The sequence below is a fragment of the Passer domesticus genome, chromosome 11 (genome assembly GCF_036417665.1).
Source record: "Passer domesticus isolate bPasDom1 chromosome 11, bPasDom1.hap1, whole genome shotgun sequence".
Lineage (NCBI taxonomy): Eukaryota > Metazoa > Chordata > Aves > Passeriformes > Passeridae > Passer > Passer domesticus.
In genome coordinates, this window is record NC_087484.1 from 3,486,309 (window position 1) to 3,512,089 (window position 25,781).

General features: G+C 42.5%; 1 protein-coding gene and 1 long non-coding RNA gene across 5 annotated transcripts in view; one reads left to right on the top strand and one right to left on the bottom strand.

Annotated features, from left to right (window-relative positions):
• The first annotated feature begins 4,531 nt into the window (after nucleotides 1–4,531).
• Nucleotides 4,532–25,239, top strand: LOC135278613 (uncharacterized). Its single transcript, XR_010346063.1, has 7 exons — nucleotides 4,532–8,020; nucleotides 11,099–11,226; nucleotides 11,677–11,768; nucleotides 15,149–15,270; nucleotides 22,180–22,238; nucleotides 23,237–23,306; nucleotides 25,110–25,239. It is a non-coding gene; the product is annotated as an uncharacterized LOC135278613 (long non-coding RNA).
• Nucleotides 23,680–25,781, bottom strand: part of MECOM (MDS1 and EVI1 complex locus) — a 309,823-nt gene continuing 307,721 nt past the window's right edge. For all 4 annotated transcript variants that reach the window (XM_064385195.1, XM_064385193.1, XM_064385194.1 and 1 more), the window contains one exon: nucleotides 23,680–25,377. In XM_064385195.1, coding sequence (XP_064241265.1) covers nucleotides 25,243–25,377 — 135 coding nt within the window. In that variant the 3' untranslated portion in view covers nucleotides 23,680–25,242. The remainder of the gene's footprint in view (nucleotides 25,378–25,781) is intronic.

A 25,781-nucleotide genomic window follows, 5' to 3' on the forward strand; every position in this document is an offset into this window, starting at 1 on the left:
TCCATATTGCGTCTCTTGTTCTTGGCATTGCAACAATGCATAGTTTTCTGTTGTCTCTGGAACCACTCAGGCCTGTAATGAATGGAGTACCAGTGATTGGAAACGGTCCTTTTAAGCGGATGTTTCCATTAATTTGCTTTCCTCCTTAAACCTTATAATGTTGGTTTTTTTCAAGTGTCGGCAGAAGGGCTGAAGCATCTCTTGATCTTGCAGATTGTGTGTCCATGTGGATCAGTCCAGGCACTACACGGAATTTCCAACACAATATCCACTTGTTCTCTGAGCTCTTGATGTTTTGATTAGTTCATTTCACTGGTACTAAAAAGGGAGGACATCCAAGGTCTACATTTTTAAAGGTGATCACAGACAGCAATTCTGTTCCCAAAAAACGGTATACATAGAGCTGATTTTTCAGAAAAGCTGAGGTCACCTCCTTCTCCATGACTTCAGGCAAAGTTGTGGTAGTTTGATGTCTCCAAAGAACTGAAAAAAATAATGGTCACCCTTAAACCCTTTAAAATATCAGTCAAATGTTGAGTTGATTAGGACACTTCAATTAAAGCAAATCTTTAGACAATTATTTGTCAACACCAAAACCCTGTGAAAAATCAGATTAATTTACACCATCCCTTACACTGTCTCCCCTTCTTGCTCTGTGATTTACTCAAATCATAAGAATGCTGGTTTAAACATCCCAGTGGTCAGGAGAGCTCACGTATGTGAAAACTGGGATTACTATCTTCTGAACGTGTCTGAGCAGCGATTTTGTCTTGAATTTCCAACAGCCAAAGGCCCAAATTTCAGGATATTAGTAAGATAGAAAAAGTTGTCAGCCATCTATCTTGTTCTGTTGGAGGAAAAAAGGTGGGAAAAAGAGAGAGAAATGGAGAGAAAAAGTCCTTGGCTTCATCCTAGTGTGGAAACTTTTTCCCATCTCAATTTAGCTGAAAAAAAGAGCCAAGACTAACAGCCAATCCTCAGCAACATAGGGACCCCATTCAGGGAACTGTTTAATCCCATGCTTAAGTGTACCTATGGATATGGGTTCTGTTCAAACTTGCATGTTTTGCTGGATTTGGATGGATTTAGATGGAAGCTTGAAGATCTGGAGAAGTAAGTCTGCATTAGGATGGTTGGTGAGGCCCTGGCACAGGCTGCCCAGAGAAGCTGTGGCTACCACATCTCTGGGAATGTTCAGGGCCAGCTTGGACAGGGCTTGGAGCAATCTGGGGTAGTGGAAGGTGTCCCTGCCCATGGTGGGAGGTTGGAATGAGATGGTCTTTAAAGGCCCCCTGCAATTCAAACCACTCCAGGACTCTGTGCTGAAAGAGGAATATCCTGGATGTGATTTACTTTTGCACCACTTCAGCAGAGAAGTCCCACGTTCCCATGCTCCCAGACGTGCTGGACGTGTTTTGATGAGCTCACAGAAATGTAGGGTTGGCTGGGACCTGGGAGGTCACTCAGCCAAGCTGCTGCACTGAGGCCAAGACCATCCCTGACGTGTGTTTGCCTGCAGTTATTGCAAACCTCCTCCCAAGGGACTCGCTGATTTCCCTCTTTGCATTTAGGGATTCACAAGGTCTGTGGCTGGGGAGCACTGCCTGATGTCAGAGCCACACCACCTCTGCCACAAACCCTGTGGGATGCAGAGCTGTTCATGCCCTTTCCATAACCCCCCTGGAGCTGTGCTCCTCTCCCAGATCCAGCAATTCCTGTCGACCACTCTCAGCTACACATCAAGTGACCCTCTGCTTTTTGCTCCAGGTCATTTCTCTAGACTTTGTCAGACTATGTCGAACAGGGACTCCCAAATTCCTCCCCAAATCCTCCAGGCCCAAGGTGGGGAGGTGCTGAAGGACCTGCAAATCCCAGTGGCCGTGTGGGGTGACCCATTTTCTGGGGGTTCTCACACTGATATAATGGCATTGTTGTTAGTAAAAGAAATATGCTGGGATTCAGGCATGAATCTGCCCCACAGGATCACAGAGCGATTTAATATTTTAAGCTATGAAACTTGGCCTTTAACAGTTTCTGCAGGGTGCAAGGGGACTTACAAGATAGCACTGTATTATTCACTACCATGGGCCACCTTCTGAATATTATAAACCTTAATTTACTTTTTTTATAATCTGAATGGACTTTTTAAGTATATCTAAGGGAATTGGAGTGAGGAGAAACATTGCTTAATTCAGCCATTGCATCCTTAAAGCCAGATTGGAAACATGGAAACCATATGTGAGCTTTTAGCTAATAAAATAAAATGCCAAAATGTGGCGGCTGAAGCTATTGCACCCAAAATATAATTGCACATATGCTCATTTACTCACTTATAATCAAAACACTAAAAATAAAAAAAAAATCTTTGATACTCAGACTAGGTGTAACTGTTGGACTAAGTTATTTTACAAAATTATTTTACATGGAAAGAATGTGAACGGGTTTTTCTACTAGCAATATGAAAAGCAAACTGTATAAATACAGCCACACACAGCAGCAATTGACAATGTTTCACCTGAACACAAAAATGTCTTCAAAATCCTTTAGCAAGCTAAATTTATATTCATTTTACTATAAGGTAATCTTACTTTTAGATGGCTCTAGACTACATATTAATGCTAAATGTGTGTTTTGTGCTGAGTTTTGGTTTTCTTAGTAGAACATTCATTTTTTCATTACTATGAGTCCTGAAGAGATATTTACCCTTGCCAAAGGTGCCAGAACTGAAATCATCTCTTTGCTTTAACACTTCATCCCTCATGTCCTGACTGTCTCTAAAACATTACTTTTAGCTGGTTTTAGCCTCTCTTCAATCCAAGTTTTACTGTCCCAGAACTGATTGGAAGCCTCTTGGAGATGTTGAAAATGGTCTGTTTAAAAATCAGTCAGAGAAAACCCTGCTTCTCATACAGAGGTTAAGGATCATACAGTCCTTTTCCTCCTCCCATTTTTTGCTCTGATATCACTTCCCTGAATCCAAGGAATCTCAGCTCAGTTGGGGCAGCAGGAAGGGGATTTGCAGCGCGTGGTCCCTTGGGAGAGGTTTGCTGAAGCCACGGAGGGATGGGCAAAGAACATTGACAGCATCAGTCTTGGAGGACGAGGCATAGTTCAGGGCTGAACCACTGATGGGGCCACAATAAATTCCCTTTTCCTGTGGATTAGCTGTCAAGAGTGGGAAGCAGGAGGAGCAGCATTGCTCTCTCTGACCGATAGACTGCACTAAAACTTGTCTGAGCATAAACCTCAACCCAGTGTGCAGCAAGGTGCCGTTGTCTGGCTGGAAATAACAGGAGCAGCTCTTTGACTTTGGCAGCAGTGACCTTCCTGGTGCTGCCCTCTCCAAAGCATCACTCCCAAGGCCAGCACAGAGCTCCTAGAAATTAGCCAAAGCGACTGAAAAAATGCATGACGTTGGTGAAGAATCTGTTTTTTCAATTGCCAGCACTCAATTTTTTTTTAGAAACGCGAGAGAAGGGGGTAAAAATTATAATGTGCCTTCTAAAAGGATGGGAGAAGAAAATTAATTAGTAGGGAAGAAATTGGATGGGAATGTGGGTTAAGTGGCTGGCTCTGCCACTGGCTTCTTTCGCAAGCATGGCCAACATCCATAATTCTTCCTCTCCCCAACCTCCATGTCCCTCCTGCCCCCATCCTCCATCTGTACAACAGCTCCCATCTGTAAAGCGTTTCCATTGTTTGTCTCAAGGGTTTGATGGCTTTTGACTCTGTGCAGCGCGTTGCACAACGGCCTCTGGATGTGATTCTATAAACAGCAAATATAAATAGAAGACTTTTAGGGGAGACTAATGAAAAAACTTTAGGAATAATCTGTTTAAAGTGAATTTGAAAGTGAAAAGCTGACATGCAGATGCAATGCTGGGATATCACTAAAACGGGCTAGCCAAGAAATTGGCCTTTGTTTATTTTCTTATGTGATAAGTTCGATAGCAAAAATGTATTTATTTTTTAATTATAAAATCAGATGGAGCAGCCAAAGGAATGAGTGAAGTCAGATCAAAGATGATAAATTGAGTCTGATGAGTTGAAGACTTTACCTATTTCAAATACCCAACTGAAAGTCTAATTTTGCAGAAATTTCTTTCTTAAGAAAGAGAGAGGAAGAAAAAAAACACAAGAGAAATGAAAAGAAAAACATGCCATAGCCAATAAGTTGTGAAAAACTCTAGAGACTGGCACTTTCAAATGCTTGGCAGGTTTTTAAGCCAATTTTTATTTAGTCCACTATAACTGTTGGAGGGTCTGTGATTCCCAACTGTTTCACATCAGAGAACGAAAACAACTATAGCCCAGCCAAGACCACATTGGTGACTGCCAGCCCCTTTATGTGCCAAACATGAAAGCAACAAGTCCAGATGCTTTGATCCCAGCATTTTTGGATTTAGCCCAGAATGTTTTTAACTCATGTTAGGACAACATACATTATAACTGGAAATCAATCAATAGCACTGTGACCTTCAAACGCAGTAAATGTTTGGAGTTAGTTTCTGAGCGTGTAATCTAAATTGGGGATTGGAAGTTGGAAGCAATCCTAACCTAACAGAAAAAAAAAAAGTGTATAGTTTTAAAATGTGGAGTTGCAAGGAAGCAACAAATGAAGGTTTAATTGTTTAGGGAAAGATTATCAGCACTGGAGATGCATCTGGTGTGGAGAGAGGGCTGGAAAAGCCCAAGGAGCAAAGCAATGCCATCCACCCAAGAGTGGTGGGGAAGCAATAAATAGGATAATATGAGAGAAATTGATATGGATAAATAAATAAATATAGCCCTTGCCCACTCTGGACATGGTTGGTGTTCACTCCACACTGAGGGTCACCAGGGCAGGGTGGCACAAAAGGGAGAGGAGATGCCCAGGGGAAACAGGCATGGAAAACCCATCCATGCATCCCAGGAATATTTATGCCCAATATCTGCATCCTGGACATTTCACATGAATCCTGAGTGACAGCCCCATGCTGAGGGACCCCTTTGACAAAGTTTGTAACAAGGAAAAAAAAAGAGAATATATTTATTGCAAATATAGCTGTGTTATAGGCCAGGCTTTAGCCTGTCTTATAGACAAACACAAAATTCCTCTCACCTTCACACTGCTGCTCCATCAGTGCACCAACACCTGACGTGCACCAATTTAAATCAAGGTCTGACCTCTACAGGGAAGAAGTGGCTTCAAAAGGTAATTAAAATAATTTAATCTCTTTTTCTTTTTTTCTTCTGCACTATGATTTAATTGTATTGCCACTAAATACCAGTCTAGACAAGGTCTTGTTAAAAGCTTTAAAATCCCCGAATAGTTTAATCTATTAGTGGTGGTGAGTAGCTGTTGGCATGTGGACCAATCTCACACAAAGCTCTCTTATAGTAGTGCTCCCAAACCCTATCACAAGGAATAAAAAAACACCCAGGAAGACAAAATGAGGGGGAAAAGAGCATTCTCCAGCTAGAAAAACAAGCTACTATTACCAAATATGAAATCTGTAATTAAGCAAATCACAAATTGTCAAACAGCTATGTCAACAAAATGCCCAACCTGCAGTTGTGGGGACACAGGGACAGTGGTGATGCTAAAAAGGTGTCCATCCTTGTAGTATAGTGCAGGAAAAGGAGAGAGCCAGGTCAGTGGGCACATGGAAACCCCTGGGAGAGGACACACTGCCCTCAGGCTGGAGTGTCACCTGCTGGTGGCTGGTCCTGAGAAGTGATTCTGGGGGCAGGCAGAGGCAGCACCACCCCTGGGCTGAGCCTGGGTGTGCTTTTGTGAGCTCCAAACCCCTGTCAGAAGGGGCTGACCACAGAACGAACGTGTTCCTCATGGTTTTGCTGTTACTTCTCACACCTGGGCTTCTCACACCGGTGTTCCTCACACCTGTACTCCCTTTGCCCTCTGAACACAGCCCTCACCCTCTCTGCTTTTCCAGTGCACCTTATTCTCAGTGGCCCATTTTTAAGAAAAGGGAAGATGCCTCCAGTGGCACAGGGGATACGAAAGGGTTTGCATGAGCTTCCAGCCCGTCAGTGCCAGAAAAAAATGGGTTTTTGTCAATACTAGGAGAAAATAACCTAGTGGTAGATAATTGCCCTCGTTTGTCAGTCTGGGCTGATGACTTTCCCGTTTCATTTCCTCCTGTGTAATGTTACAGGGGACATATATGAGATATTCAGAAAAGAGTGAGGCAGGGAAGTCTGCAGGAGTGTTTAGTGGGAGGTCAGGAATTTTTAAGAGGTATTATTACAAGGCGGTGTGGTTTGGGTCATGTTTCTTGTAGACATCTTGTCAGGAAACTTTTTGAATAATAAATTATAATCTTTTTATATATTGTACAAGCTTATTAACCTTAATCTTCAAACATAAAACTGAATTTTGAAAATATCATCAGACAAGCTCAGAAGCTAAACAAATAACATAGAAACATAAAAAAGAGAAGAGAAATAAAACATATGCTGGCCAGAGTTTTAGAGACAGTAGCCACAGCACAGCAGATCTTAATTAGCAGCTACCTGCAGTGGCAGTGGCCTGGGATGAAATGTTTTGATGTGTGTAAATGTTTCTATAAAACAGTTGAAGCTTTCTTAGATCCTGTATCACTTTTTCCCTAAGCGTTGCGGTTTTCCAGCATGGACATTTCACAGACTGGGATCTCAGGAAGATCTAAAGTCTTTGCTTTCTGTTTTTGTTTCTCCAATCGTAAATTGAGGATACTTACATTTATTTACTATGAAAGGCTCTTAGTGCTTCCAAAAACCCAGTATTTAATGACTGGGTAGGACCAGCAGTTGTGGTAGCAATAGTTGAAGGCACAATCTTGCCATAAATCCTGCTCACACTCAGACTTGAAAAGTAGCTCCATATTAAGGGATACAGAATTCCTGTCTGAAATATTTCTGCAGTGCCATCTTTTGTTAAAAATATTCTTGAGCTTTACCAACACAGACCTTTTCAGAAATATAAAATGAGCAATTTCTGTTCATTCTGCCCAATGCCTCCTGCAAGTGGCAGGGCACTGCTGAGTCTGACTCAGCCAAGACTTCACAAACTGAATTCTTAAGGGTGGCTTGGGACCAAAGCTCCAGCTCTTCAGGGATTTCCTCATGGTGGGACCTCAGCTCTGGTTTGCATGTGAGGAAATTTGCTTTAGCATCACCTCCCCCCTTCCAGATGGGTCAGGATTGCCCAAAATCATGGCAAAAAGCAGTGGTGGAACCACTGACATCACTTTGTTTCCCAAAAAGACATGGGATGATGAGGTGGGTCCTGAAAAGCTTTTGGAGAAGGAGGAGATGCCCAGCACCGTGCTCATCCCTTGTTCATCCCAAGGGACTGACTTCATGGCACAAAAAGAGATGGAAAAGCAGGACCAATGCAGTCTGTGAGTCAGGACTTCATGGTAAGGGCTGATAATGTCTGATAAAGTCAGGAGAAAGTCCACCTTTCTCCTGCTCAAGCCAGGCAGGTGACTGTTGATTCTGCTTAAAGGAATGTCTGCAAATTACTGGGATTCCCTTTAATTCATGTGCACTGTGAATCTAAATGGGAGAGAAAATCTATTTAAGTGTGTATACGTGTGCCCCACCTTCTGTGCCCGTGATGCTCATTTCTGGGCTCTTATTTCTGCCCTGAACTCCCTGGAGTCCAAGATGAAGGATCTTGTCTTGTAGCCCACACCTCCACCCACATCCCCAGGGAGGTCAGAGGATGCAGAGGATGCACCACATCCTGTCCTGATTTACACCCTCCACAGTCCAGCCCTGCCCAGGCTGGCACCTGCTGAGCAGGTTGTATTTATAGAGTAGAGATATAAATCAGGGAGCTTTCCAAGGTAAAGAGTACCAAAAGGATTTGACCCTAGGTACTAATTTCCTGTCTTAATCTGTAGTCTAATAGAGTGTTCTTGTAAAAATCAACTTTTCTTAAAAGGTGCCTTTTTCAAACTCTTGATGGAGGTCTGTGAAGTGAATCTGATTGTGAATCTCCAGCCTCAGAGTGAGGGTGAATGTGATTCAGGTAATTATGTTCCAGTTCCTGTTACATATTAGAGATAACAATAGATTTGTCTTATCTGCTGTGTCACATTTAATTGGTGTCTCTTGGTGTCATGTCAGGACTGAAGACATGTAAAGCTTTTAAATGGGAAATCTGATCTCACCTGGGGGCATCTTCTGTCTGCAGCCATTCTTCTCTATCCCAGGAAATAATTCATCAGTACCACAGCAGCTCTTGATGAAAAAAAAAAATCTTCTAGTGGTCATGAGGAGGTTCTAGGAGGTCTAGGATGAATGGGCAGATGGACAGGAAAATATAGGGGATATCAAGAAACCAAGAGTTTATTCTCTTGCAATACTAATTACCTGTGTTTGAATTTCTGTCCATTTCTCCCTATTTTTGTAAGTTCTCCAAGATAAGAAGAATTACAGTATATTGGTACAGAGATGACCATATTGGCTTTTGTCTCATTTTTGGATCTGTTGGTCTTCCTATAACACAAATAATAACTATGGAATACTACCAGATGCTGGGGATTCTTTAAAATTTTTATTTCTAAGTCAGATACAGACCCAGGCTTAGAACAAGAATTTCTGGCATGGGCACAGAACAGGAAAGGGAATTGTATGATCCTTTAATTAACCATGGAGCGGGCAAGATACATTGGCAAATCCCTGTGAGAAGCTGCTGATTCCAGCAATGAGCTACAAGGGAACCTTGCATTATCCTGGAGGAAACATCCTCACAGCTGAACCACACAGCTCATCAGCCTCACACAACTGGCTGGATTTATCCTCTGCAAATTCTCATCCCCATGTACAGAGTCAGCCCAGTGTTGTTAAGCTTGTGAAACCTGATGGGCTCACAGCATGAGGCAGTTCAGCTGCTGCTATGTGAGATCCCCTTCACTGTTCAGGTTTATTGAAAACCTCATGTCCCATCTGTTTCTGGATGCTCCTTTCATGTTCCTCCTCTCTTTAGGCTGTCTTTCCCAAAGAGCTCTCTGGATCCATGTGGACTTAATAAGCGATTTTGGTGTGTGCGTATAAGCGCAAGGACCAAGATGTCTTATTTCATAAAAGTCTGTCACTGATTTATTCCTCCTTCTGCTGCCCTGCTTCCTGTTCATTTCTCCTCACACTTCCAGAGTGAGGGACGCTGTTTATGTTAAGGATGTTTCTTGTGTTTACAGATGGGGCAGCATTTGTAAATGCTTCAAGAGTTGTTGTTTCCAAGGAGCCTCTTCAGGCTTTCAAGAAGGGCTCTCACCATGTTAGTGCTTGTGCTCATTGCTTGTTTAAAATTTGTTTTATATGTCCTAAAAGCCTCCCATGGGACCAGCCAACTCCTAATGCCGTTATAGCCTCCCTCCCCACCATCTTCTGGTGGCTGGACAGCCAGGAATGTGTGTGGACACTGGATCCAGCAGCATTTGTCTTCTCTTTGAGTGGGATCCAGCATGACCCTCACTCAGGGAGGTTTATTTCAGAAAGGCATTGTTCTACCTCTTCTCTGTCCCCCACGTGTGTTGAGTCTCTACATCATAACTGAGAGCACTGCAGTTTAATAAAAGCACTGCTTTTTTTTTTTTTCAGGAAAAGGTGCAAAACCACACTAGTTGTGTGTTTCACTGCTTTGTGTTCTTTGTCATTTGAGTTCTGCTTGAAAGACACATTTGTTGTTTTGGACATTTTCAAGTTAATTAAAAATATTGTCCAGGAATAGATCAGCCAGAAGCATGGCTCCTCCTGGAAGTCCTTCTGCCTCTCATGGTAGAGTTTGTCCTTCTCTTGACATCTGAACCATAGAGGAACACTGGAAATAAACACATTTATCAGCTAGATGTGGATGCACTTGTCATGGAAGAGTGGACATGAATTTGAATCGACTGCCATCCTTTTTATCCTGGGATGCAGGAGGATATATTTTCCCTACCATTTGGACATAGTTTTGCCTATCCTAAAATAAAAAGCACATGTTTGCATGAAGGCAAAGTGCACGGATATCTAAGCTGTCAAAGAGGAACAGCAACCAAGCCAAATATCTTTGGCTAAAAGAGGCAAGAATTCAAAGCTGAGCACTGTTGATGAAGAAAATGCCAAATTCATTGTCATTGCTTGTAGGTTTTTATAAAAGAGGAGCATTGTTGGCTGATCTCAGCAGGCAAATCTAACCTGGAGCATTGCTGAGCCAGTGAGACCTGCAAGTGCATGTGGCAGCTGATGGCTTTTGGAAAACCTCCACTGAGCAGGAGCATTTCTATGTCTTCTAAGTCAAGCATTCAGCTCCTACTTGTTAAACAACTATATTTAAATTATACTAGACCCAGTTTCTTGGATGAGATGGAAAACTGAAGTCTCAGCCTCCTGTTTTATAGATTTTTTTTTAAATCTGATTTTGAACTTCACAATGTCCCAATGTTCTTACTAAATTGCTGACATATAATCAGTCAAATCCTGGGGGAATTTTTTTAACTATTTCTTCTCCAAAATAAATTCCCCTGGGAGGAATTGAACTTAGCAGAAATATTTGCCTGAACAAGCACAGTGGGAGAAGTTTTAAAAGACACTGCACTTGCTGGAGCTGCTTATGCTTGTGAGAACTGTGAAAAGTAATTAAAGTCACCAAATAGATATTTAAAACCTCAATTTTGGCAAAAACCATCTCCATCTGGAGATATGTACAGAGAAACTGTTGTGACCTGAAGCATGGAGAAGTTACAGACTTTGTTTAGAGAAGAATTTTGGGTTAAACACAGAAACCTGCCTACGTATGGGTTTAATACACACAATTTCAGTTTTAAACATAATCCATGAGCCAAATTTTAGGTAGAGCTGCGGGTGCTGAAATGTTATCCAGGAAAAAGTCTGAAAGGAGCTGATACTTCTCTGATAATGCAGCTTTGGGTACTTGATTATTCTTTCCATTTCTGTTTTTATTATGCTCCATTACCAGTAAAATATGCAATGTCAGTCCAGCTCTACCAGTTTTGAAGTGCTCCTTGAGAATTGTAGGAATCTTTTGGCAGGAAAAATGTATCTTTCATATGAAATTCTATAACTATCAAGATAAGTTTTAAAAATATTTTCTTTCTTAAAGAACTGCAGATCAAGCACTGCTCTGCAAACTGACACTCTTGATGAAGCAATGAGCCCGAGCTGCCCGAAAGCAAAGTGAAGAGGCTACAAGTCCATAAATTTGCTGTTATCTGAGTGCCTTTCCAAAAGGTACTTGAATTGATTTGTGTTCTTGGAAATACCATTTTCTGTGTCAACACTGTAGGATGATGCTGCCAAAAAGCCCCTCATTCTTCTGGGGAAAGTGGCAGTTCAGATGTGGATGTGCCTGACTGTCATGAGCTGTTATCCCCACTTTTGTCTGGCTGCAGCTCCCTAGAAGTAGCCAACCTTTGAGATTCAGTTCCTGCTGTAATGGATTTGAGCAGGAGATCCTTAGAGAGTCAGTTTTCAAGCCCCTTGACCTTCCATGCCTTGAGTTTTAATATTATTCCTACAAGTACCTCTGACATAAAGCACCTTTGATGCAAAGAGAAAGTTGGGTTCTCTCTTGGCCATTATGGGAAATATTATCTTTCAAAAGAAGGGCAGCATTTACATCTTTTAAAAAATCAATTCAAGATCAGAAGCAATGACTTCCAATGCTATTTTTCTTTCAAGTTTTCAGCACCCTGAACCATCTGAGCTCACCCAATAATGGTGATCACTTCAGCTGATCAGTTCCTAGGCAGCCTCCACCAAGATGTATTTGGGTAAGTTACCAACTATGCTATGCCAATATTGTTTTGGGGGTGGACAATTTTCTGACATTTGATTGCCCTGGGTAAGACATTTTTGGTGAATCATTATACCAAAATGCAAAGAAGGTAATTTGAGAAAGATGCTTATGTTTCTGTAGCACTTTGCAGCAGATGTCTCCTATTTACTGCTTTATTTTATTGCTTAATGACTGGATCTCGAGTAATTGAGCGATTTGACAGATATTTATTTGTAAAACGTGATTCATTTAGTCAGACATTGTGAAACAGTTTCATGCCAGTTCTAGATATTTTGGTAGAACTTTCTAAAGATGCAAACATTCAAGTAAATTGCTCATGTCAGTAGCACATCCACTTTTTACTGTTCTTTACTGCACACAAATATTTGAGTTGACAAAAAAGCGCTGGTGAACAGACTACAGGGACTTCTGAACTTTAATCAACCACAAGCACTGGCAGGGTTCAGAAGTAATTTCCTAACTATGAATCACCTGCAGACAATGAATCACATTCTGGAGAAGATTGCCAAATAAAACAAGCCATCATGTATAGCTTGCATTGACTGGACTATGGAAAGGCCTTTGATTCACCTAGCTGAAAGAGAAGATGTGATGAAAGCACTGAAATAAAGGCATAAAAGAATGTAGGAATCCCAAACCACATCTGCTAGCAGTGAATGGCGACATTTAAGTTCAACAAGGAAGATAAAAGAAAGCGAGACTAAGCAAAATAGCAGGCGAGGAGACACTATCTTACTGGAAAAGACTTGCCTGGAGAAGAACTTCACAAAGCATTTCTGGGAAGAAGACCTTAGCTTAACTTCAACCATATGTGCGAGCTCAGATTTCGGCTGTGATGGAGCAGTTGTCTTTGCTGAACTGGCCAATGATCTCCAGGCGATTTTGAGGGGAATTGAAGTGGAGGGAGAGCAGGGAAGACAAATAGCAAGGGAAGGCTGCGGGGACAAGACGCTCTCCCTCTTGGTCTGGTGCTTGCTGAGGTGAACAGAAACCTTCTCCTGGGATTCCACTGGCCAAACTCCTGCTGCTGGAGAAGATGTGTTAGGTTTCCATCTCAAACAGAAAGAGGCCAAGATTTTGGGTGCTAACAATACAAAAGAAGGACAGGATCTTGAACAATGTTTTTCAGAGACAGCGCTGAATAAAGGGATAGTGAAATAGGAGAAGAAACCAAAAACTTCCTGGAGGCTGTAAAGAATCACATATAAGAGTAAGTCCTACCACAAGGAAGAGAAAGAGAAGAGGGGATAAAATTGACTTTTTTTACTATTTTATTTCTTTTGAGAGGTCTTTGGCCATGCTCTCCCCAGCAGTGAGACAATAGCTGGTAAAGCAATGACAGCGGAAGCAGCGAGAGCCCTGCAATTATCTCCACTTTGATGATTCCCCTCTGGTTGTGCCAGCATTCAATAAACCCTCAAATTGCATGCTGTAGCAGGAGAGTGAATTTACTGCAGCCAAAATCATATGAGTGCAATGAATCAAGACAGGCTTTCCGCACTGCTCAGGTCTGGCTCGTGCGTTCCGCTCCACAGACTAACATATATTAAAAAAAAAAAAAAAAGGTACAGCTGAATTCCAAAATCCTAACAGTACCTACCAGCTAACTGCCAGCATAAAGAGGTCAAAATTGGTACCTCTGCCTTGGTTTATCTCCTGGGTGTTTCTCGGCTTCTCAAACAGGCAAAAATTAAGTAAAAAAAACTGAATTTGCTTTACAGAAAGGAGCTGTGGTAGCGCTGAGGTACTGGGCTGTAAAAAGTCCTCTTACAGGGGACTTTACAGACATCAGCCTGATTTGCAGCTGGCGGCGGGCCCTTTGCTTGTATTTGTTTTGAAGAGGTGCGGTGTGAGCGGCGGGACCGTGAGCACTTCCCCGCGCAGCCACGAGAGAGCAGCCGGCAACTGGGGCTGGAGGAGGACGCGAATCACCCGCGGCGCCCCGGGAAAAAGCCCTGCTCGCACTTCCCTCCTCGCCTCGAGCCCCTCAGGCAAAATGCGAGCCAAGCCGGGGTTAGCTAAACCCGCGCTACTTGTTTTGAGTCACTGCGAGGTTTGGTGGTGCAGGGATGGATGCAGGCTGTGGATGCTGCACGGAGCAGGGGATGGGGGAGTTTGTCCCCTGGCTCAGGATATTCTTGTTCAAAGCCAAAGGCTGCCTAATGACTGCTGGCAACTTCGCCTGCCCTTTCACGGCGGCAGCTCTGTACCTAAAAGTCTGAAAGTTGAGTTGTCCATTTTCCTGTGTGCTGAATAATAAAGTCAGGCATTGGCTGATCAAAGCGCCTGCCCCGTGAGACGCAGCTGAAATAAGTACCCCACACTTTATTTCTCACATGTTAGATACAATGATAGAGGTAAGAAATGTTGTGTAGACAAGCAGGCACAGGGAGGGGGTCTGTGGGGGTCTCTTGCCTGCTGCTGTCCCCGCCAGGGCACATTCTATTGAACCATAGAATCATTTAGGTTGGAAAAGACCTCTAAAATCATCAAGTCTATCCATTTCTGGTGCTCCTGTGAAGAACTGCTGCACTCCCAGAATATATTAAACTCTTGGTTATAAATTCTTTTTTTTCAACGCTTATGTCAGTTTTTACCACAAGGTTTGGGGTGTGCTATCAAGAAAGGAAAACAAATATTATAAATAATAGAAAATTCTTAATGTTCCCGGACAATACTTTCAAACACGGATAGTATTTAAAAAATGCAGAAATCCCCTGAAACCTCAGATCACACAGGAATCATGTAGTTCACGAGGCACATGTTTACTTGTGTGGTTACTGGGGTACATATTTTCACAGGCATGTAACAGCGACTCCCGGGCACGAGTCTGGGGCAGCGTGCCCAGCCCAGAGCTGGGATGTCCAAGGCTCAGTCCCACCCCACTGACAGAGCCTTGCTCACCTCCTGACATGGCCTGGCTGTGCTTGAGCCAGGCTGGGGACAGTGCCCTGCGTGGCACAGTGAGGACCCTCAGCAAAGGGGCTTTGGCTCTTCGGGTTCAGCTGTGGGGTGTCCCTGAGGTGGGGCTCCATCACCTGGGGAGATACTTTGCTCCCAAGACTTTCTCTTGGGAGAAGAAGGAAGAGGAGGAGGAGGAGAAGGGACAGTGGGCCTTAGGCTGAGGAGTCTTCAAAGGGATTTTAGTGCTTTGCCATCCAGCAAATGCCTCAAAGGCGTTGAGGTCCCAGTGAGGAGCCCCTGCAGCAGCAGCGCACTCCCAGGTACTGTCAAGTTGGAGACTTACAACAGAAATAAAAAAAAACCCTTAACAATAAACAAAAAAGTAAAGTTAAAAAACAACAAAGTAATTAACCAGCAGTACAGACCTGTGTGTTTTTTTCTTTTTTGCAGCCCCTTGCAGAGACGCTCTGGCTCCAGCCATTCAAGCAGTTTCCTATCCCTTGACTTCAAAACCAAGACCAAGAACCAGGAGCTCTGCCATCACTGGGACAGAACACACACACCCAGGACAGGTGGGTGAACCCCCTCACCTTTCAGCCAGGGGAGTTTGAAGTCCCCTCCTCACTTACAGCCATTGTGGTGGCCTCTGTCCCTTAGGTGAGCACTTTCTCCAAATTACATTGATGTATACGCAATTAAATGCAATACTTACATGTAAGTACCTATTATTATATAAAATGTGTGAGTGTTGTAAGTGCATAAAATCAGAAAGGAGTGAAAAGCAGCAAAATGAGTTTGAAACCACTTTAACTCCAGGGATATTTCAAGTCCTGCCTGAGCCAGAATCAACCTAATTCAGCAGAGGTTTCATTCAAGTTATCCCATTGTAGGAATACCACTACTTAAGTCTACACTTAAATATCAGAGAAATTGTAAGGAAACAAAATCTTGCTTTATACTTAATAAACACTTAATATTCAGAACTTAATAAAAAGGTTTGTCAATATGCTCAACTGAGAGAAATCAGATAGTTGGTCAATAACCAGGTGCTATGAAATGTAGTAGAAGGTGCTTTGAAGGACACCCATAGTATTTGGTGGGGAAGTGAAAAAAATCCTCCAAGTGAAGTACTTGATGTATCTATTCCTCTAAATAAATTTGGGGATTAACAGGCAATAACAGATGGTACCACGGGAAAAGCAGTGCCAAGCAGCCAGTGCTCAAGTTAAATTTTCACTAAGTTTTCTCAATTCCCTTCATCTGATCATCCTAAAATATTTTCAGAAGTTGAAATTTTTCCTCCTGAGATATGTTGTAGCCAGTAAATGTTGTTTATATTGACCACAAACAAATCTTAACTGAATCTCTGCAACTGATGTCTAAGTTCAGTGAACAAAAATAATCATTCCAAAGAGTGTTTAAGGTGAAATCAAACTGGGGTTGCAAAAGGCTGGTGGAAAACATATTGGATGGCATGGATTGACAGTCAGGCTGCTAAAGACACCTTCTGGATCAGTTTTAGGAATTGCTTATTAACCACTTCAATAATAAACAGAGAGACTAAGGGCATGCAATAAAAGAAAATCCAGTGCATATTTCACTCAATGTCCTCAAGCACGACACATTTATTTCATTCAAAAATTCTTTGTTGTTGACTCTGTAACGTGATTCAATGTTTACTCCAGCTAATGATTTTTAGGGATTTTCACTGGCCTTTTGGGGCTATAAATGCAGTGAAGATCTGTAAGACATGTAAGGGTTCAATTTGGTTTTGAAATGTAAACCATATAAAAGGAATTCAAATTATGATTTAATCTTGACTAACAAGTTTCTGGAAGACTGTACACACTGAAAGCTTTGTACAGTGGCACAGTGATGAAACATAGCCATGGGCTCGATGCTGCAATGCAAAAAAAGGGTTTTATTCCTATGTCTGTCTTCATTTGTGTGCTTTGGGGTCAGCAGGAATAGCCCCAAAGGTGGGTACTGCTCTTGGAAGATGCTGAGCAATGAGTTACTTTCAGGGCTCTTCAGTAGGAGGCACTGACTCCTAAGGGGTTTCTAGTTCATCCCCTAATGTGTGGATTTAGAAGCAAATATGTTTATTTCCAGTTTCTTTCTGAGGGAAACACTATAGTGTATTTAAGGTTCAATTTAACCACAGTTCTGAAAGTCACTTTACACTGAGGATGGGCTGCTGGGGAAAGAGACACCAAGGAGTTGGTCCTTAAAAAGGTTCTCATTTCTGCTCTGAGCTCAAATTCACTTCTCATGGCTGTTTGAAGCCAGTGAATAAAATGCAAGCGGAGTTACTTCTTTTCTCATCCTTAAGAAAATAAGTCAGAGTGGGTCCTTGCAGTTTGCTGATCCAGGATTGTTTTAAGATACAATTGTTAGGCATGTTTTAAAAAGAAAAAAGATCTTTCAAGAGCTCATTTCCCAGAACATTACCAGCCAACAGCCCTAATGGGCTCACGCCACACAACAATTGTTGACTAATACTATGTGCTTTGCAAAGAAAAAAAAAAAAAAAACAAACTGTTATATGTTTTTTGTTGAGATATATTTAGAGAGCTTTCTTATTGTTAAGAGCTTTAGGAACAATAATCAGTGGTATGTCATTCTGGTATTGTTAGCAAAGTCCTTTCTATTGAATTTTCAAGATGTTGTAAAGTGAGATTATGTGAGTAGCACCTCTGGACACTTTTTCCCATCATTGTGTTGGTATCAATCGCTGACTTCCACTGTTTCTCCTGGTATTAAATGAAAATGTTGTTTCCCACTACGCTGATTGGAGGCTGTATAATGCATGACATAACTGATAACCCTACTGAGATTACACATTGTAACATTGGAACTGCACAAGAAATTTGGACAACAAAGTAGGTGGCCACTTGGACTGGGATACAAAGTTTAAAAGAGAATGTACTGGCATCATTGTTTCAGCTGAAATGAAGAAACATTACAAATGGATAATTTACGAGGCTGGTTCCTCGGGTTTTGGGAAAATGCTTCTTTTTGTTTTTCCCTTGTTGTTCTGTGGGGACAGTAGGTAGAATTTATCTTCCAAGGGCAAAGTGTTGCCCTAAGGCACCTCAGCCTCGCTCACCCCTGGCAGAGCTGTGTTGGAGCAGAAACCCACACCCTGCTGAGACTCCTGACATTTTCCAAAGAGGAAATATTAAAAATTCAGTGGCAGAGTGGAGGAGGAGTAAGTTATACTTTGGAATAGCAGCGAGCTGAGAAAGCTGGATTTTTCAACTCTGTAATAAAACCCCCTGAAAATAATGAAAGGGTTTGAGCTGACTTCTGTGTTACACCCCACCAGTATCTGGGCAGCATAAAGAGCAGCATGGGGAGTTCCTCCATAGCAGGTTCTGGCTGTGCCATTTCCCTTACAGCATGTCAGGTTGTTTTGGTCTTGCACTTGTGCTTCAGAAGGATTTTTTTTTTGAGAGATGACTGAGCTGATCAACGCCTCTGTGCCACACTGCTGGTTACCCACTCCTGCTTCTTTTCCCCCAGCACCATGACAAGTTTAGGGTGGCTCAAGATTTTTGTTGGGGTTTCTTTTGGGTGGGGCTTACCCCAGTCCCTCTTCCTGCTCTACTTTATTCTTCACACAGTGGCCTTCTCTCCCACTTTGCTGTTTCCTAAGCTAACAGAGGGTGGCATATTCAGATCTTGGCTTATGGCTGGCACGAGGGGGAGGGGAGGTCATTGCCATCCCACTCCCTGTCTATCCTTACAGGCAGCAGAGAAAAGCACGGGGAAAAACTCAGCTCAAGCCATGCTCCTGCCCTTCAGCACCTCTCAGCCTGGTCCCTATGCTCAGCCAGGGTAGGGACAAATTCAGACCTGACTCTGGCACTCCTCAGCTGATGGGATGTTCAGTCCAAAAAGTAGTTCTTGATCTCCCATTCAAGTTTTTATGGATAAGTGTAAAGCTGGAGTGAGTTGCTCCATGCAGTGGTTACGGTTTTAATAGCTCTTAAGTAATAAAAACAGTAGAACTGCTTCCAGGGAGTACCAGGGAATCAAGTCTAAATGTAATAACGGTCTCTCCTTCGTTACAGTGGATTGCAAAGTGTTTTGTGGCTTGTGGTTGCGCAGAGCAGAGGGGCTGTGGATCCTTCTGAACCAAACTTTTATTACACCAGTGTGATTGCAGCTGGCTGGACCTCACACCTCTGGGAGGGCCTCCTGAGGAAGGGTAGGCATGTCCACCTCTCATTAGTCTGAGACTGGCAAAGATTTTCCTCCCTTAAGACCTGACCCCAAGGCTGGGTGCTAGAAAATATTCCTGGCCATGCTCAGATGAGAGAAGAATTCAAGAGAAGACCCACCAGAGTGGTGCCCAACAGGCCACAGGGGCAGGGAACAGATTCTAATGGGGCTTGTTCAGCTGGACAAGGAGTGGTGGTTTTAAGCTAAAAGAAGATCTATTTAGACATAAAAGAGAATTTTTTACAATCTGGGTGGTGAGGCCCTCTGGTTGCCCAGAGACGCTGTGGCTGCCCTGATCCTGGAAGTGTCCAAGGCCAGGTTGTGGAAGGTGTCCCAGCCCATGGCATAGTTGGATTGGAACTGGAACTTGGATGGTCTTTAAAGGGCCCCTCTAGTCCAAACTATTGTATGACTCTATGAAACAGCTGGGTACAGTAAAACATGTTCTTCCTTAATTAGGAAGATCAAAATCCTTCAAATATTTGTAGGAATCAGTTTTGAATTAGACCATTAGGTTTTGTTTTAGGGAAGTCTGGGGAGATGGTGAACATCTAATAAAAAGTAAAAATTGGATTATGGATAATAAATGGATTACAAATTGGATTATGGATAACCTGATACTGAGTCTGCTGAGATTTTCACATAAATCCCTCTGAAATTCAGGAGAGATTGAATGTTTAAATTAATTTTAACATCCCAACTCACGCCTGAATTTTATTTTTTTTTTTCTAATGTATCAACACTTCAGATGTCAAAAAAACTTTTGTTATTTTGGGAGTGGAGAAAGATGTGTGGATGAGATAAAATGAGATGAGATAGGATCCTTGGAGGATGCTGAGGTCAGGTTTGCACTTTGTGTGTGGAGAAGGCAGCTCACCACCTTTCTTTTGATGGCAGCTCTAAAGCAGGAGACCCCACAGCGAGCTGCTGCTGAGCACCCTGAGCTCTCTTATCCTCGCTGAAATCTCTCCCTCCTTGTGAACTTTCCCAGGAGCTTTTCTAGCAGGAGTTCCTCCAGTGGCCACCCTCGGGAAGGCAGACGGGCTGGCGTGGCCTGGACAAAGGGGCTGCTTTGCTGCAGGACCACGTTACCCCGCTGCACACCTCCCCCAATTAGCCTGGACCTTAATTGGGGCTGACACGCGCCTGTTGAAAGAGATTCCCCAGGAATTAAAGCGCTACTCCTCTGGTTTGAGTTGGCTGCTGATGTGAAACATGACATGGTCTTGGAGGGTTTTCTGAGCTCACCATGAAACAAGCCTGCCACAGGTATCAAGCGGGCTTTGTGCTGGGGCTGTAATCAGATTACAAATTGAACGCTTCCACATGTGCGTGCTGGCACATCCACCCTCGGCTATCTCACATGTATCTGCCCCAAGGTACAGATGCTGAGGTCTTGACATAGCATAATATGGATCTAAATATATTTTCCAGATTGCCTTAGCACATGCTAATGAAAATGAGGAGTAAAAGGCCCGCAAGAAGCAGCTGTTTAAAATTTTCTTCAATCCCCGAAAATCAACTTCTTAATTACTGATAATTTAAGCATCAAAATCACCACTAACCCTCTTGTCCCACTAGACCCTCCCAAGCTGGGAGGCCTGCTTGAAGACTCTTGGGCAAAACTTTTTCTTAGAAGTGTAGCATTTCATCAAATTTCTCCAGCTTTTCTGGAATTAATTAGTATTAAAATAAAGCAGGGAAAAGGCAAGTGCCTGCTGGAGGTGCCTCCTCTCAGACCCCCCGCTTAGACTGCTAAAGCTCATTGTACCACAATACTTTCATATTTCCATGGCACCTTTCATAATAAAAGGTTCCCCAAACATCCCCAAATGGATTTATAGATACAAATAGCTTCAATTGCCTTTAAAATGTGCAGGATCAAAGAAAGAAGCAGGCTTTGCTTCCATCATGCAAAAGGATCCGTGTTCAGTCTGGTTTGTGTTCGTTCCTAGTGGGGCAACCAGCCCCAAGCAAAGCTGAGGCAGAGGTTTTGGGATAAAGGCTGGCAAGATGTTCCATGATTTCCTGGATCACTGTGTGGCAGTGGGGCCTCTTTCCAGGGATTATCTAAATGTTAGTCTTGTTAAAATCTAAATTCTGCGATAATTTTGCTGAAAACTGTTTTCCTCTAGCAGCAAATAAATCTGAACCAGAGGAAAAAAAATAATGGAGAAGAAGGTGTAAACAGTATTTATTTTTTACTTTTTATTTGATGTTCACCATCTCCCCAGACTTCCCTAATTGACTCTGAACTTAAGTTGAGCCTTTCCTAAAGCTGGCACCATTTTCTGTACAGAAACAGAAGCTGAATTAATTTGGCTCTTGCCAGCCCCAGGCTAGGTGTACTCACAGACCTACAGAGCCAGTCAATGGATGGGAGTAAGGTGGTTTTGGCCAGGCTGCAGAAAACATTTTCCTGCTAACTGGAGTCCTGGCAAGGAACATGGGCTTTGACATGGAAAAAGGGGTTTCTGTTTGCTGCTGGATACCTTTGTTTTGTTTAAATCATTACTGGAAGCATCTTTAAAACTGAGTTTTCCACACCACTCTACAAGTGAGCAACAAAACCACAACTGGAACTAAATATAGCTGGAAGGGAGAGAGCACAGTGGAGCCATCCAGGAGCTCACAGTGAGTCTCTACGTGTGAGAGACCTGACAGAAAGTTTTAAAGTTCAAAACATGCGTGGAGCAACGGGCCAAACTGAATAGCTGAGCAAAAGCAGCCCTGCAAATGGTTTTATAATAACTTCCCCTCCCATTACTCCACAAATGTACCCATTGGAAACAGCAGCTGACACGGGAACAGCGACTGAGACCCACAGGGGTATTGAGGAGCTGGGCCAGGGTGAAATATTGATTAATCATCTTGTCATGCTGGGGCTTTGTTCAGTTCTGTAGATAGGAATTGAGAGGGTAATGTGCAGCTCCTCCATCTAGGAAGGCTGCTGGATCACATGGGAATGATTTGTTGACTTACAGAAAAGTGCTACAGTGGGGTGAATGGTAGGATGATGCTGAAATAAACTGAAGGGATTTTTGAAAAGTATTGACTTTTTTTTTCCTTAGAAAAAATTAAATCACTGTAGTAGAAAGCCAGAAACATCAATCCTCACTCAGCATCTGCTTGCATCTGGACAATTGCACCTGTGTGGTCCATTGGGGAGGGTATGACACAAAGACAAAAATGATCCAGTTTTCTTTGTTTATTGGGGAATGACATGAGTAATCAAATCTGGGTTTGCTTTTCAGATATTCCTCTGCGCAAACAACTCTGGTACTGAGACAAGGCAGTGAAAATCAAGGTCATGGTAAGGGATCCACATGCAGTTGAAGGACTCGTTGATGTTACAGAAAAACACTTTGTCCCCTCTGCCCATCAAACCCCATGGTTTGCTGAGTGGGACACTGTGACAAGAAAATACCAAGTTCCAGACAACTAATGGGAAAATCAGCCCAGGGATTGGTGGCAGTGGCTCCCTAATGGTCACCAGACCTGGTTATGGGCAGGTTGAACTAACCCTGAGCATGGCTCCAGGAGTACTTTTCCTGACAGTCTGTGATACGTGTGCTACTGTAACCCAGAACATTAAACCCAGGGGACACTGTCCCACCCTTTCTCCACCTCCCAAACCCTCTTTCATCTAGGGCAGGTGAGGGCAGAGCTGATAAGAACTGTCATTGCATCAAATTAAAGGGGAAAACGATCTGGAAAGCTGTTTGCAGATAAAACTTGACTTGATTAATCTATTTGTTCTCTGTATTTGGCAGAAACCTAAAACCAAGTTTCACAGTGACTTTAACTGCACTAAAAATAATGGCCTATTTATGCAATTATCTGCATGTACGTGGCCATTGCCTCAGGCCAGTGCGGCACAAGAATATGCACACAGGATATTTTTTTTCATCTATTTACTTTTTTTCCTGGTGGGGTTTTGGCTTCCTGCATGAAAACCATTCCAGCGTAGGTTCTCGGCTTGCCACCAACTCGTGCAAAAGGCTCTCAAGCTGAAGGAGCAAACCAAACAAGCCCACACCTGGGCCGAAGACAAAATGACACATACGAATTATTCTGAAATATAAATTAAGTATCTTATGAGCTATGAGAGGTCTTTGGGCACTGACACAGGCTGAGAGAGGAGCATCTCAGCCCTTCCTTCTCTGCTGATAAGATCAGCAAGATGGGCATTCCCTGGGTAAATGCTGTCTTTTCTTACATCCCTCCTCCACAGGTTGTCCAGAAGCAGGGATTCGGATCTGATTTCAAAGGGAACACAAATTAAAATGCTCTCTTTTTTTTCCCTTTTAGACTCTAGAAGGCTCATTTTATGCAGCTGGAGGCTCATTTAGCTTCTTAACCATGGATTTTGATCATTCTGGTGAGTAAATATTTCACTATGCACCAGCCAAGCCCTTCTTCCAAAAAGCAGCAGGCGGGCAAAACTCAAACGCAGGGCTCCACAAACGCCTCTGAAGGTGACACTGCACCAACCTCTTCTGTGAAATGACCTAAATATCCCTCTTTTCCAAGGTAGTGTTTTGAAACTCAAAGGACTTCACTAAACCCCTCCAACAGTCAGTCTATTGAGAGGCTCTGGCTCCTGTCCCACATTTCATGGCCAAGTCCAAGACACCTCCCAGTGCCCCATCCTCTGGTTGCCCTCATGACCCCACAGATCCATCTTTGCTGCAGAGGAAATGCTCCCTTTTTTTGCCCCAACTCAGACAAAACCAAGACAAAAAGGAAATAGATCCCTTCAGTTTTGTAGTCCTTTATTATTTTTTTTTAAGTTGATCCTCCCATAGTAATGTACTGAAATGCGTAACAGTTACATTGTACAAAGCATTTAAAGAAAGTACCTCAACTTGCCGATTATTTCAAAATGAGATTATAAACAAAAGGAAAAATAAATCTGGTCCCTCACTAAAGGCCAAAAAAACCCCCAAAAATAACTGAATACCTTCCGTTATTTATTTATTTTTTTAAAACATAAATTTGGAACACTTCATCTTACAAATAGGATTAACATGAACATAACATCACACAAGCTCGCAGACAACCAGCATAAAATATTGGGTACAGTTTTTTTAATCAGAAGAATCATGCTTTCATGAAGAAATTATAACTGTTTATACAATCGAATCAATTTACTGTATTACAAAAAAAAAAAACAGAACAAAACTAAGTCGCATCTATTAGTTATTTAGTTCATTAAAAGGCAAAAAAAAAAAAAAGAGGAATGTAAGAAAATTTCAAACACTGTTTTGCACTCCCATATACACAGATCAGTTCACCTCACTTTTTTGGAAGTACATGGGTGCCTTACATCGTAACGCAGCGGGGGACTGGAGCAGTGCTGTTTGTTACAGGAACAGTGCTATTGTAATCAACAAACAATCGTTTGCCAACAAATAAATACACGGTACACACAACACAAAGGAGAAATTAAGAGGGTAGGGGGAAAGGAAACAATACAACAAAATAGTGACATGATTGTCGAAAATTAAAAAAATCTCCTTACAATGATTCGAACTAGTGGTGCTGTCGATGAACGCGGTGCTTTCACGGAATTATCTGGATGATTTAGCTTCTTGGAGTAGTGAACATTCATAGTTTACAATATACACAAGCCTCTTATGTATTGTTTTTCAGAGTTCTTTCTTTATCTGTCTTTTTTTTTTCTCCTTGTTTTTCCTTTTTTTTTAAACAATGCAGTTGAGAAGGTAAAAGAATTACGGAGAGAACAAAATATTCCCTGTTACTTCTTTCTACATTTACGATGGATAGTGTGCATTTGATAGAACTATTTTCTTTCTTTGAAGGGCTAAAATGCATAAAGCTTTAATGAAGAAATTTGTACATAAAAGCAACTGTTCCCAATCCTGTGTCAAACTATCTTATACAAAAAGAAAATCAATTCAGTTCCTACTTTAAAGGAGTGCCCATGTGTGTATCAATGCAGTCTTAACCCTTCTGCCCCTGCCCCTCAAAGCCGGGTGAACTGGAAGACACTTTTTCCCGGCCCCGTTTACATAATCCACTGAAACAATTTTTTATTTTTTATTTTTTTAAAGTCGCATTGATCCTCCAGAAGTCAGCAGCTGCCTTTGCTGTGCAAAACAAAATATTGAGAATAAATAGTTTCTTTCTTTTTTTTTTCTTTAAAATTATTCCGTTTAAGGTCACCGGACTTTAAATGAGTGACCCTGCAGATTTATAAGGCATTCTGCTCAGCAGTCTTTTAAATAGTCATATATGAAAGAGCCATGCTACTGGTTTGGACTTGGTCCCATCCTCGGAACGACTCCGCACTGTCATACGTGGCTGATGGACTGGATGGCGCTGGATTCCGCGGCGGCTCTCGCCATACTGTGCCACATGTTGGGAGAACTGTGGGATGCAGAATGAAGGGAGTCCTTGTCGGAGAGAGAGAGCATCATGGCATAGGCCTGGATGGGGACAGAAGAAGGACAAGGAGGTCACACTCCCGTGGTGAGGACCTGAGCTTGGACCCGCGCCACCCGTGAGGCTGCAGGCAGGCTACAGCCCCTGGGCTCAGCTTAGTTAGGGAAAAAAACCCAACAAAATGCTTTAGGTAAAACCACTGTCAACCCTTTCACTGACACTTTTGACTCACTAATAGTAATAATAATTTCTGCTTTCATCTGGTTTCACAAAGATCAGAGAAACCTTTAATAGCTGACAAGGTCCCAAAGTCTCCTTTGCCTTCAGATTCTTGGCACCGGAGTCTCTTTTCAAGAGGCTGAGGAATCACATTATCCCTTGTCTCGTCCTGTATTTCACCAAATGTAACAGTCTCCTTTGCTGACCTTTCCTACATGCATATTCTGCA